The sequence below is a fragment of the Plectropomus leopardus genome, chromosome 12, assembly GCF_026936395.1.
Source record: "Plectropomus leopardus strain MGB_pleo_1.0 chromosome 12, ASM2693639v1, whole genome shotgun sequence".
Lineage (NCBI taxonomy): Eukaryota > Metazoa > Chordata > Actinopteri > Perciformes > Serranidae > Plectropomus > Plectropomus leopardus.
In genome coordinates, this window is record NC_142187.1 from 31,881,708 (window position 1) to 31,895,678 (window position 13,971).

The 13,971-nt window shown below is 38.1% G+C and overlaps 1 protein-coding gene across 1 annotated transcript in view; it reads right to left on the reverse strand.

Moving 5' to 3' along the window:
* Window positions 1–3,112: 3,112 nt before the first annotated feature.
* The window catches only part of st6galnac5a (ST6 (alpha-N-acetyl-neuraminyl-2,3-beta-galactosyl-1,3)-N-acetylgalactosaminide alpha-2,6-sialyltransferase 5a), a 79,921-nt gene continuing 69,062 nt past the window's right edge, over window positions 3,113–13,971 (reverse strand). Inside the window, exon 5 of the mRNA XM_042498198.2 lies at window positions 3,113–5,792. Within this exon, the coding sequence (XP_042354132.1) occupies window positions 5,534–5,792 (259 nt within the window). The 3' untranslated portion in view covers window positions 3,113–5,533. The remainder of the gene's footprint in view (window positions 5,793–13,971) is intronic.

Below are 13,971 nucleotides of genomic sequence, written 5' to 3' on the forward strand. Positions count from 1 at the left end.
ATCACGTGACTGTTCCAGTTTTTCTGCTGCTTTCAGGCACATCTCATGGTCTTCACACACATCGCCATCTGGGTGACAACCGAGCAAACTCCAGCTGCTGTCGAAGGCTGTGATGTTGTTGAAAGCTCTAAGAAAAGCTTGTAAGTGGACCTTGAGGTGACACTGTTTTCTCACTTCAAAATGTATGTTCAGTGTATTTATTAGCGTGGAAATAACATTTAAGCCTATATGGTGAAAAATCTTAACTCATTCACTTACTATTTTTTCTGCTTCTTTCAGGCACATCCTGTGATCTTCACACAACCAGCCTTCTAGATGACAGCTGAGCCAACTCCAACTGCTGCCAAAGACTGGTCGAAAGCTCCGGAAAAAGCTAGTGAGTGGACCCTCAGGTGGGATTGTTTTTGGGGCTTTTTTTCAGTAAAAACGTATGGTAAATGTATTAACTTGCATGGAAAAACCTTTAAGCCTATAATGTAACTATAGTGTGACTGTTCCTAATTTTGAAGAAATCTTAAATCATTCACTTATTAGTTTTTCTGCTGCTTTCAGGCACATCTCATGGTCTTCATACACCCCGCCATGTGGATGACAGCCGAGCAAACTCCAGCTGCTGTCGAAGACTGGTCGAAAGCTCTAGAAAAAGCTAGTAAGAGGATCCACCTGCTGAGGATGTACTTCTTGCGGCAGCTGAGGAAATTCAACCTGCAAAAGACAATGATGGTGCACTTCTACATCGCCATCATCGAGTCCATGTTTACTTCCTCCATCACAGTGAGGGACAACAACAGGCTGCAGCGGAAAGAGAGGGTGATTGGCTGCCACCTGCCATCTCTCCATGACCTGTGCACCTCCAGGGCCCTGAGGCGTGCAGGTAAAATTGTGGCCGACCCCTCTGACCTCGGACTTTTTGAGACTCAACCCTCTGGCGAGAGGCTGCGGTCCATCAGGACCAAAACCTCACGCCTCACGAACAGTTTCTCCCCCTCTGCCGTCACCATCATGAACAATACTCCACCCCCCTCCCTCCCCCACCACTCGCATGACACCAGCTCTCACCCAGCCCCAGAGTCTGAAAACGTTACATTAATGTTAAGATAAGATAAGTTTTTATGTGTTTGCATTAATGCACACTGGACTGGATTTCTTCACACTGCACACTGTGGGTTAATTTTTTATTTAAACTTTAGATATTTGCACTATAACTCTACTTCTGAAAAAGTGTACAGTCCCTCCACTGCATCTTTTGTACATAAAATTTGTGTTCTTTATATTCTATTTTTTCATTATATATATATATATATATATATATATATTTTTTTTTAACGATTCTTTTTGGACATTTTTGCCTTTATTGGGTAGGACAAGGAGTGACAGTGTAAAAGTAGGAGAGAAAGGGGACGACATGCAGAAAAGGGCTGTGAGCTGGACTCGAACCCACAGCTGCTGCAGTGAGGACTTCATACATGTGGCGTCTGCTTTATCCACTGAGCCACCGGATGTTCCTTATTTAATGTTTTTGATTTGCTTCTTATGTCTTATACTATTTAAAATCAATATTTTTATTCTTCCTTTATGTCAATTGTTTTGCAGCAAAAAGTGAAATTCCTTGAATATGTAAATGTACTTAGCAATAAATCCAGATTCTGATTCTGATTCTGATTCTGATTGAGGTGGGATTTTTTTTCAATAAAAATGTATGTTAGATTTATTGACTTGCATGGAAAGAAACATTTAAGTCTATAATGTAACTATAGTGTGACTGTTCCTAATTTTGAAAAATCTTAACTCATTCACTTAGTTTTTCTGCAGCTTTCAGGCACATCTCATGGTCGTCATACACACCGCCATCTGGCTGCTGTCAAAGACTGGTTACAAGCTCCAAAAAATGCCAGTGAGTGGACCTTGAGGTGGGATTGTTTTCCCAGTTAAAATGTATGTTTAATGTGTGACTTGCCAGGCAATAATATTTAATCCCATACAGTGTAATTATTGAGTGACTGTTCATAATTTTACATTTTTAACTGATTCACTAATTCATTTTTCTGCTTTTTTCAGGCACGTCTGATGTGTCTTCGTAAGCTCAACCATCTGGCTCACAACTGCGCAAACTCCAGTTCCTGTTGATGACTATGCGACTGGAAAAAACTTGAAAGCTCCAGAAAAAAAAGTAAGTGGACCTTGAGGTGAGATTTTTTTCTCACTTAAAATGTACGGCAGTGTGATCCGTGACTCCTCCAGTCCGCACGTTGATCCCTAATACCCTAAATGTCTCCTGACGGCTGTATGAGTGTATTTGAATGTTTACAAAACAGAGTAGCAGATGGCGAGTTTACAGCAGCCTTGTGTGAATGGGTGAATGCGACGATTGGTGTGAAAGCCCTGTGAGCGGTCAAACAACTAAAAAAGGCTCCACACAAGATCAGCTCCAATTACCATCACCAGTTTAACCATTTTGATAGTTAATTATCAAGCAAACATGACAAACACTCTCCAGCTTTTTCTAGGTTCAACATTTTTTCCATGTTTTCTATTACTGTAAAAAAAAAACAAAACCCTGAATGCATTCAGTTGTTTTCAGCCCTGTTTATATTTTTTATATCACTTTAATTCATATCAAGTACATTTTGCTGATCTGGTCCAGCTGCCTAATAGTTTAAGTGTTCGTGACCCTCTGCTGAGTACATGTTTTACCCTCGTCAGCTTATAATATTCCCGTAGATCTGTGTGCTTTACCTTCAGTTTATGAGGCAGTAATGTTTCCAGATTTATAAAAAAAAGTTCCAACATTCAGCCATGAAGACAGTCAGCGATCTATTTGTAGCTCCAGGGAGTAATGGCCTTGTAACGCTGCCTGTCTTTCATTATTATTTCAGTGTGACACAGCCTGATGTCACAACCAGACAGGAAGAGAGAGATTGAAAAGTAAAAATGGCAGCTGCCGTCAGTGGAGGGTGAAGGTGAGACACTGGCCTCCCATCCGCTACAAAACCTTCATATCTCATCTCCACGTCTGCGGGGCGACTGCACACGCAGGCAGACGTAAGAACGGCTTTTTATTTTTACATTTTTACCATCTTATTTTTATATTTTACATATAGAAGCTGTGGAATGCAGGTGTACTGATAAAAAGTATTTATTGGGTGGAATGATACATTTCCATCATGTGCAAAAAGAAAACATCAGTGATAATAATCAACCAGTCCATGAACAGGAAACGAACAGGCAACAAATGATTGTTTTTTCTTTGCCTTTTCCCCATGTTTTCACAAAAAAAGCAAACCAATTTGCTTAGAGTTCAGGTTCAAAGCGGGTCCTCGTCTACAGAGCTCGCCATGTTGCACCGCCATGTCTCTACAGTAGCCCAGAATAGACAAATCAAACACTGGCTCTAGATAGGGACAGTCGAGTTTTTGCGTTGACAACCATAGTTAGCAGCCCCTCTGCAATAAGAGCATCTGAAAAACACACTTTTTTAAAATGTGAAACTGCTTTAATTACTGTTTTTAGTCGGTTTGTTTCAAAACCTCCTTAGCAATAAACATTGAAGGAATTCTGAGTTTCAGAAGGTTGCAATCTGCAATCCTCACCGATAAATCCCACAAAATTTTAACACTGTTCCTTTAAGTTATTCATGAAGCAGAAAATGTCAGATATTCCACTTGTTTCACCTTGTCAAATGTGAGGATTTACTGCTTTCTTTCATATCGCTGCCAATTGGATATCTTTGAGTTTAAGAGTGTTGTTTTTACAAAACAAGCAATCTGAAAATGTCACCTTGGGCTCTGGGAACTCAAGATTTGGCATTTTTCACTATTTTCTGGCATTTTATAGACTACAATTAATCTAAAATGAAAATAGCTCGTACCTGCGGCCCCAAATGACATCCCGCGATTCAGTTAATTAGGCAACACCCCGAAATATTCAAGTGCTTATCACTTTGCCCATGCTGGTCACAGCCGCTCACAGATGAGTCTGTAGAAAACAAACACATTTCGGTCTTTGCTACAGCACAATGTCAGCAGCAGGACTTCCAGTGCAGCCACGAGACTCCTGCAGCCGTTTGTGATGTTTGAAAAGGAATCGTGTCCTCGTCTCCTCCGAGGAAACGTGACGTGAAACATGTCCTCACGGTGCGAGCGTCCATGTGTGTGACCCTCAGCATTCCTCCTCTCATTACTCACTTTACAGACATGAGGGCAAAATCAATAGGGACTTAGCACCAGGATGTGTCATTAAGATAACCACCCGTCTCATCGCTTTCACACCGACACCTGATTCTTATTCATGGAGGACAGAAGAGGGTAAAATAGAGGGTCTCAAAGAGAGGAAGGGGTAGTCTACAAGCCGCGTATGCTCCATCAAATGAGACGAGAGTGCACATAAAACACAATCGAGAGCGCGAGAAGACTGACAGATCACATACTCATCAGTTTCACAAAAAACGGTGTAATTCTCCTGCGAAGCGATTCAGGCTCACGGAAGAGGCAGCAGATGAATACTGTATAGTAGGATGGATGGCGCTGCTGCTTCCCTGCTCTCGATTTTAATCTCCCACTTGTCTTGTGTGACATAGCTGTGCATTTACATGGAAATCCAGCTTGTAGCTATATAAATTGCGCTATTAAGTGGTGACAGGAGCCGACAAAGCCTTATGATACACGTACGGGAGCAAGGAGGTGCGCACACACGAGATAAAGCCCCCCGGTTAATGTTAAACACTTGTCACTCAGCCAGGAAGTTGCTGCATTGCAAAGTTTGACTTGGGTGACACTTAAGTGAGCTTACAATACACACATCTGACAGGCAGTAAAAATGAAAGTCAGGCGAAGTGATTCATACCTGCTTTTAAAGGAGCTTAAGCCTTTGTTGCACGACGCAGGCGTCTAAAGACTCTCATCCCACCTGACCTCCTCGATCTTTAAAACTGCAGACGAAAATGAGTCTTAACAGTAATGATTCACACTTTAAATAGCCTAATTTAACTATGCTATTATTAGTATTCAGCTTACACTGTCACCGGCGCTACATTGTTAGATTACGGGCATTGTAATGCTTCTTTTCTTTCAGTGAACTGTAAGCAGTGAATCCTGAACAGATCCTTCACCCCGCGGAGGCTTTGTGGAGAGCCCCAACTCAAGCTCAACTCCTCTGCGATCCTTCAGGTAAACATCCAGCGCATAAACACTCAAAACACAAAAGACAAGGAGGACCCATGGTTAGACACTGAATGCATGCACTGAGGGTGAAGTGTGTGATTATGTTGCCTCCTTTATAAACTCGCTTTACAAGGTTGTACAAATAGATGCACAGCTTTGAACTGGTTCAACTTGGTAAACAAAACACACTGCTGAAGATGCAGCTGGAGAGATGTTCAAAACAAATGTCCAGCGGGATCAACAAGACTCAGTCTTCATCTGTGGGAGCTATTTTTCTTGCCTACATCATGTTTTATCCTTTCTGTTAAGGGTCCGACAGCCCTCAGCGCCAGTCTTCCTTTATTGAATCTCTAAAGCATGTTCTTTATCACAGGTCACGTCTTCTGGGGGACCATTGGAGCTGCTGTGAATGTCCAATCCAGCGTCTGGTTGGCCGGGAGAGGCGGGGGGCTCCAGTCCGGCTGGTAGAAGTGGATGTCAAAAGTCCGTGCCCAGTTGGCGAAGACTCGCTTCTCTGTGATGAAGCGGTGGTGGCTTCCCCGCCGCCCACGCTCGTGAGAAATGTACATCGCGCACTCGTCTGGACCACGTGGCTCGTAGTAGTGGTAAGGGACGGAGTGATGCTGAGGCTCCCTGCAGTGGAAGTGAGAGGAGACACGTTTGACATTTATAATCACGTTAATGAGTCACTTGAGTTTCATGAGACACCGCAGTGTTTTCATTTCGTGGTGGGAGACGGAAAAAGGGCTGATCTACTTTCATTTGTTTATCTTTTCAAGGATTACACAACCAAATTTAGCGCATTTTAATAACCTTTAAATGCCACCTGCAGCTCAACACTGCATGAAAAACCAAATTGAAAGAACAAAGTTTGAGCATAAATAATTTAAGCTCTGAAAATAGAGCCTTGGGCACGTGCGCACGTCATTTTACAGTCAAATATGTGTTCTCTTTTTCAAAATAGGTAAACAATATAAACATCACACTCTCATTCAGTCGTCGTACATACAGTAAATGTTGAGCTCTCCCTCCTCGCTACGCTGCTGGCTGCTGTCAGAAATGTAACTCCCTCCGTATGAGCCTTCAGATGTTAATGAGATTTGTATGTTTGGTTTCCTTTTTATTCTCAACAGACAGGGATCAAATTTTGACATGTCCAAAAAATGGCTAAAATACTTATTATAGCTTGTTTAATGGCGTAAAGTTACTATCTAAATAAAACTATTGTTATATTTTCAGCCATTTTTGGGACGGGTCAAAATTTGACGTTTTTTGCCACAGTATAATATGCGTTTTTTTGCAATTTTTTCAACGTTCAAAATTATGACGTTTTTGTCCTTTTTTCGCAGTTCTTTTTACTTTGTATACTATAACGTATCTCTACAGGCTATAATATGTCATTTCAAGACATTTTTGGGACGGGTCAAATTTTACATTTTCCGCCATAGTATAGTATGCGATTGTTGGCCATTTTTTCAACATGCTAAATTATGAAATCATAGGCATTTTTTGGCCTTTGTTTCCACTTTGTATACTATGACGCGCCTCTACAAGCTATTATAAGTCATTTTCAGCCATTTTTTGGACGGGTCAAAAATTTACTTTTTTTTTCGCCATAGTATAGTATGCGATTGTTGGCCATTTTTTCAACATGCTAAATTATGACATTTTTGGCCTTTTTTGGCCTTTGTTTCCACTTTGTATACTATGACGCACCTCTACAAGTTATAATATGTTATTTTCAGCCATTTTTGGGACGGGTCAAAATTTGACATTTTTTTTTTGCCATAGTATAGTATGTGATTTTTGGCGACTTTTTCAACATGCTAAATTATGACGTTTTTGGCCATTTTTGGCCATTGTTTTCACTTTGTATGCTATGACGCACCTCTACAAGCTATAATATGTCATTTTCAGCCATTTTTAGGACGGGTCAAAATTTGGCATTTTTTTTCGCCATAGTATAGTATGAGGTTGTTGGCGACTTTTTCAACATGCTAAATTATGATGTTTTTGGCCTTTTTTGGCCTTTGTTTCCACTTTGTATGCTATGACACGCCTCTACAAGCTATTATAAGTCATTTTCAGCCATTTTTAGGACGGATCAAAAGTTGACATTTTTTTTCACCATAGTATAGTATGCGGTTGTTGGCCATTTTTTTCAACATGCTAAATTATGATGTTTTTGGCCTTTTTTGGCCTTTGTTTCCACTTTGTATGCTATGACACGCCTCTACAAGCTATTATAAGTCATTTTCAGCCATTTTTAGGACGGATCAAAATTTGACATTTTTTTTCTCGACATAGTATAGTATACGGTTGTTGGCGACTTTTTCAACATGCTAAATTATGATGTTTTTGGCCTTTTTCGGCCATTGTTTCCACTTTGTATACTAAGACGCGCCTCTACAAGCTATTATAAGTCATTTTCAGCCATTTTTGGGACGGGTCAAAATTTGACATTTTTTTCGCCATAGTATAGTATGCGATTGTTGGCTATTTTTTCAACATGCTAAATTATGATGTTTTTGGCCTTTTTCGGCCTTTGTTTCCACTTTGTATACTATCACGCACCTCTACAAGCTATTCTAAGTCATTTTCAGCCATTTTTGGGACGGGTCAAAATTTACTTTTTTTTCGCCATAGTATAGTATGCGGTTGTTGGCGACTTTTCAACATGCTAAATTATGATGTTTTTGGCCTTTTCGCCTTTGTTTTCACTTTGTATACTATGACGCGCCTCTACAAGCTATTATAAGTCATTTTCAGCCATTTTTGGGACGGGTCAAAATTTGACATTTTTTTTCGCCATAGTATAGTATGCGATTGTTGGCTATTTTTTCAACATGCTAAATTATGACGTTTTTGGCATTTTTTGGCCTTTGTTTCCACTTTGTATACTATGACGCACCTCTACAAGTTATAATATGTTATTTTCAGCCATTTTTGGGACGGGTCAAAATTTGACATTTTTTTTCGCCATAGTATAGTATGCGATTGTTGGCCATTTTTTCAACATGCTAAATTATGAAATCATAGGCATTTTTTGGCCTTTGTTTCCACTTTGTATACTATGACGCGCCTCTACAAGCTATTATAAGTCATTTTCAGCCATTTTTTGGACGGGTCAAAAATTTACTTTTTTTTTCGCCATAGTATAGTATGCGATTGTTGGCCATTTTTTCAACATGCTAAATTATGACATTTTTGGCCTTTTTTGGCCTTTGTTTCCACTTTGTATACTATGACGCACCTCTACAAGTTATAATATGTTATTTTCAGCCATTTTTGGGACGGGTCAAAATTTGACATTTTTTTTTGCCATAGTATAGTATGTGATTTTTGGCGACTTTTTCAACATGCTAAATTATGACGTTTTTGGCCATTTTTGGCCATTGTTTTCACTTTGTATGCTATGACGCACCTCTACAAGCTATAATATGTCATTTTCAGCCATTTTTAGGACGGGTCAAAATTTGGCATTTTTTTTCGCCATAGTATAGTATGAGGTTGTTGGCGACTTTTTCAACATGCTAAATTATGATGTTTTTGGCCTTTTTTGGCCTTTGTTTCCACTTTGTATGCTATGACACGCCTCTACAAGCTATTATAAGTCATTTTCAGCCATTTTTAGGACGGATCAAAAGTTGACATTTTTTTTCACCATAGTATAGTATGAGGTTGTTGGCCATTTTTTTCAACATGCTAAATTATGATGTTTTTGGCCTTTTTTGGCCTTTGTTTCCACTTTGTATGCTATGACACGCCTCTACAAGCTATTATAAGTCATTTTCAGCCATTTTTAGGACGGATCAAAATTTGACATTTTTTTTCTCGACATAGTATAGTATACGGTTGTTGGCGACTTTTTCAACATGCTAAATTATGATGTTTTTGGCCTTTTTCGGCCATTGTTTCCACTTTGTATACTAAGACGCGCCTCTACAAGCTATTATAAGTCATTTTCAGCCATTTTTAGGACGGGTCAAAATTTGACATTTTTTTCGCCATAGTATAGTATGCGATTGTTGGCTATTTTTTCAACATGCTAAATTATGATGTTTTTGGCCTTTTTCGGCCTTTGTTTCCACTTTGTATACTATCACGCACCTCTACAAGCTATTCTAAGTCATTTTCAGCCATTTTTGGGACGGGTCAAAAATTTACTTTTTTTTTCGCCATAGTATAGTATGCGGTTGTTGGCGACTTTTTCAACATGCTAAATTATGATGTTTTTGGCCTTTTTCGGCCTTTGTTTTCACTTTGTATACTATGACGCGCCTCTACAAGCTATTATAAGTCATTTTCAGCCATTTTTTGGACGGGTCAAAAATTTACTTTTTTTTCGCCATAGTATAGTATGCGATTGTTGGCTATTTTTTCAACATGCTAAATTATGACGTTTTTGGCATTTTTTGGCCTTTGTTTCCACTTTGTATACTATGATGCACCTCTACAAGTTATAATATGTTATTTTCAGCCATTTTTGGGACGGGTCAAAATTTGACATTTTTTTTTGCCATAGTATAGTATGTGATTTTTGGCGACTTTTTCAACATGCTAAATTATGACGTTTTTGGCCATTTTTGGCCATTGTTTTCACTTTGTATGCTATGACGCACCTCTACAAGCTATAATATGTCATTTTCAGCCATTTTTAGGACGGGTCAAAATTTGGCATTTTTTTTCGCCATAGTATAGTATGAGGTTGTTGGCGACTTTTTCAACATGCTAAATTATGATGTTTTTGGCCTTTTTTGGCCTTTGTTTCCACTTTGTATGCTATGACACGCCTCTACAAGCTATTATAAGTCATTTTCAGCCATTTTTAGGACGGATCAAAATTTGACATTTTTTTTCGCCATAGTATAGTATGTGATTTTTGGCGACTTTTTCAACATGCTAAATTGTGACGTTTTTGGCATTTTTTGGCCTTTGTTTCCACTTTGTATGCTATGACACGCCTCTACAAGCTATTATAAGTCATTTTCAGCCATTTTTAGGACGGATCAAAATTTGACTTTTTTTTTCTCGACATAGTATAGTATACGGTTGTTGGCGACTTTTTCAACATGCTAAATTATGATGTTTTTGGCCTTTTTCGGCCATTGTTTCCACTTTGTATACTAAGACGCGCCTCTACAAGCTATTATAAGTCATTTTCAGCCATTTTTAGGACGGGTCAAAATTTGACATTTTTTTCGCCATAGTATAGTATGCGATTGTTGGCTATTTTTTCAACATGCTAAATTATGATGTTTTTGGCCTTTTTCGGCCTTTGTTTCCACTTTGTATACTATCACGCACCTCTACAAGCTATTCTAAGTCATTTTCAGCCATTTTTGGGACGGGTCAAAATTTGACATTTTTTTTCGCCATAGTATAGTATGCGATTGTTGGCCATTTTTTCAACATGCTATATTGTGATGTTTTTGGCATTTTTTGGCCTTTGTTTCCACTTTGTATGCTATGACGTGCCTCTACAAGCTATTATAAGTCATTTTCAGCCATTTTTTGGACGGGTCAAAAATTTACTTTTTTTTCGCCATAGTATAGTATGCGATTGTTGGCTATTTTTTCAACATGCTAAATTATGACGTTTTTGGCATTTTTTGGCCTTTGTTTCCACTTTGTATACTATGACGCACCTCTACAAGTTATAATATGTTATTTTCAGCCATTTTTGGGACGGGTCAAAATTTGACATTTTTTTTCGCCATAGTATAGTATGCGATTGTTGGCCATTTTTTCAACATGCTATATTGTGATGTTTTTGGCATTTTTTGGCCTTTGTTTCCACTTTGTATGCTATGACGTGCCTCTACAAGCTATTATAAGTCATTTTCAGCCATTTTTTGGACGGGTCAAAAATTTACTTTTTTTTCGCCATAGTATAGTATGCGATTGTTGGCTATTTTTTCAACATGCTAAATTATGACGTTTTTGGCATTTTTTGGCCTTTGTTTCCACTTTGTATACTATGATGCACCTCTACAAGTTATAATATGTTATTTTCAGCCATTTTTGGGACGGGTCAAAATTTGACATTTTTTTTCGCCATAGTATAGTATGTGATTTTTGGCGACTTTTTCAACATGCTAAATTATGACGTTTTTGGCCATTTTTGGCCATTGTTTCCACTTTGTATGCTATGACGCACCTCTACAAGCTATAATATGTCATTTTCAGCCATTTTTAGGACGGGTCAAAATTTGACATTTTTTTTCGCCATAGTATAGTATGCGGTTGTTGGCAACTTTTTCAACATGCTAAATTATGATGTTTTTGGCCTTTTTTGGCCTTTGTTTCCACTTTGTATATTAAGACGCACCTCTACAAGCTATTATAAGTCATTTTCAGCCATTTTTAGGACGGATCAAAATTTGGCATTTTTTTTCGCCATAGTATAGTATGCGGTTGTTGGCTATTTTTTCAACATGCTAAATTATGACGTTTTTGGCCATTTTTGGCCATTGTTTCCACTTTGTATGCTATGACGCACCTCTACAAGCTATTATAAGTCATTTTCAGCCATTTTTAGGACGGGTCAAAATTTGGCATTTTTTTTCGCCATAGTATAGTATGAGGTTGTTGGCGACTTTTTCAACATGCTAAATTATGATGTTTTTGGCCTTTTTTGGCCTTTGTTTCCACTTTGTATGCTATGACACGCCTCTACAAGCTATTATAAGTCATTTTCAGCCATTTTTAGGACGGATCAAAAGTTGACATTTTTTTTCGCCATAGTATAGTATGCGGTTGTTGGCCATTTTTTTCAACATGCTAAATTATGATGTTTTTGGCATTTTTTGGCCTTTGTTTCCACTTTGTATGCTATGACACGCCTCTACAAGCTATTATAAGTCATTTTCAGCCATTTTTAGGACGGATCAAAATTTGACATTTTTTTTCGCCATAGTATAGTATGCGATTGTTGGCCATTTTTTCAACATGCTATATTGTGATTTTTTGGCATTTTTTGGCCTTTGTTTCCACTTTGTATACTATGATGCGCCTCTACAAGCTATTATAAGTCATTTTCAGCCATTTTTGGGACGGGTCAAAATTTGACATTTTTTTTCGCTATAGTATAGTATGCGGTTGTTGGCAACTTTTTCAACATGCTAAATTATGATGTTTTTGGCCTTTTTGGGCCATTGTTTCCACTTTGTATATTAAGACGCACCTCTACAATCTATTATAAGTCATTTTCAGCCATTTTTAGGACGGATCAAAATTTGACATTTTTTTTCGCCATAGTATAGTATGAGGTTGTTGGCGACTTTTTCAACATGCTAAATTATGATGTTTTTGGCCATTTTCGGCCTTTGTTTCCACTTTGTATATTAAGACGCGCCTCTACAAGCTATTATAAGTCATTTTCAGCCATTTTTGGGACGGGTCAAAAATTTACTTTTTTTTCCCCCATAGTATAGTATGCGGTTGTTGGCGACTTTTTCAACATGCTAAATTATGATGTTTTTGGCCTTTTTTGGCCTTTGTTTCCACTTTGTATGCTATGACACGCCTCTACAAGCTATTATAAGTCATTTTCAGCCATTTTTAGGACAGATCAAAATTTGACTTTTTTTTTCTCGCCATAGTATAGTATGAGGTTGTTGGCGACTTTTTCAACATGCTAAATTATGATGTTTTTGGCCTTTTTCGGCCATTGTTTCCACTTTGTATACTATGACGCACCTCTACAAGCTATTCTAAGTCATTTTCAGCCATTTTTGGGACGGGTCAAAAATTTACTTTTTTTTTCGCCATAGTATAGTATGCGATTGTTGGCCATTTTTTCAACATGCAAAATTATGATGTTTTTGGCATTTTTTGGCCTTTGTTTCCACTTTGTATACTATGACGTGCCTCTACAAGCTATTCTAAGTCATTTTCAGCCATTTTTTGGACGGGTCAAAAATTTACTTTTTTTTTCGCCATAGTATAGTATGCGATTGTTGGCTATTTTTTCAACATGCTAAATTGTGACGTTTTTGGCATTTTTTGGCCTTTGTTTCCACTTTGTATACTATGACGCGCCTCTACAAGCTATTATAAGTCATTTTCAGCCATTTTTTGGACGGGTCAAAATTTGACTTTATTTTCTCGCTATAGTATAGTATGCGATTGTTGGCCATTTTTTCAACATGCTATATTGTGATGTTTTTGGCATTTTTTGGCCTTTGTTTCCACTTTGTATACTATGACGCGCCTCTACAAGCTATTATAAGTCATTTTCAGCCATTTTTTGGACGGGTCAAAATTTTGCATTTTTCACCATAGTATAGTATGTGATTTTTGGCGACTTTTTCAACATGCTAAATTGTGACGTTTTTGGCCTTTTTCGGCCATTGTTTCCACTTTGTATACTAAGACGCGCCTCTACAAGCTATTATAAGTCATTTTCAGCCATTTTTAGGACGGATCAAAATTTGACATTTTTTTTCGCCATAGTATAGTATGCGATTGTTGGCCATTTTTTCAACATGCTAAATTATGATGTTTTTGGCATTTTTTGGCCTTTGTTTCCACTTTGTATACTATGACGTGCCTCTACAAGCTATTCTAAGTCATTTTCAGCCATTTTTTGGACGGGTCAAAATTTTGCATTTTTCACCATAGTATAGTATGTGATTTTTGGCGACTTTTTCAACATGCTAAATTGTGACGTTTTTGGCATTTTTTGGCCTTTGTTTCCACTTTGTATGCTATGACACGCCTCTACAAGCTATTATAAGTCATTTTCAGCCATTTTTAGGACGGTTCAAAATTTGACATTTTTTTTCGCTATAGTATAGTATGCGATTGT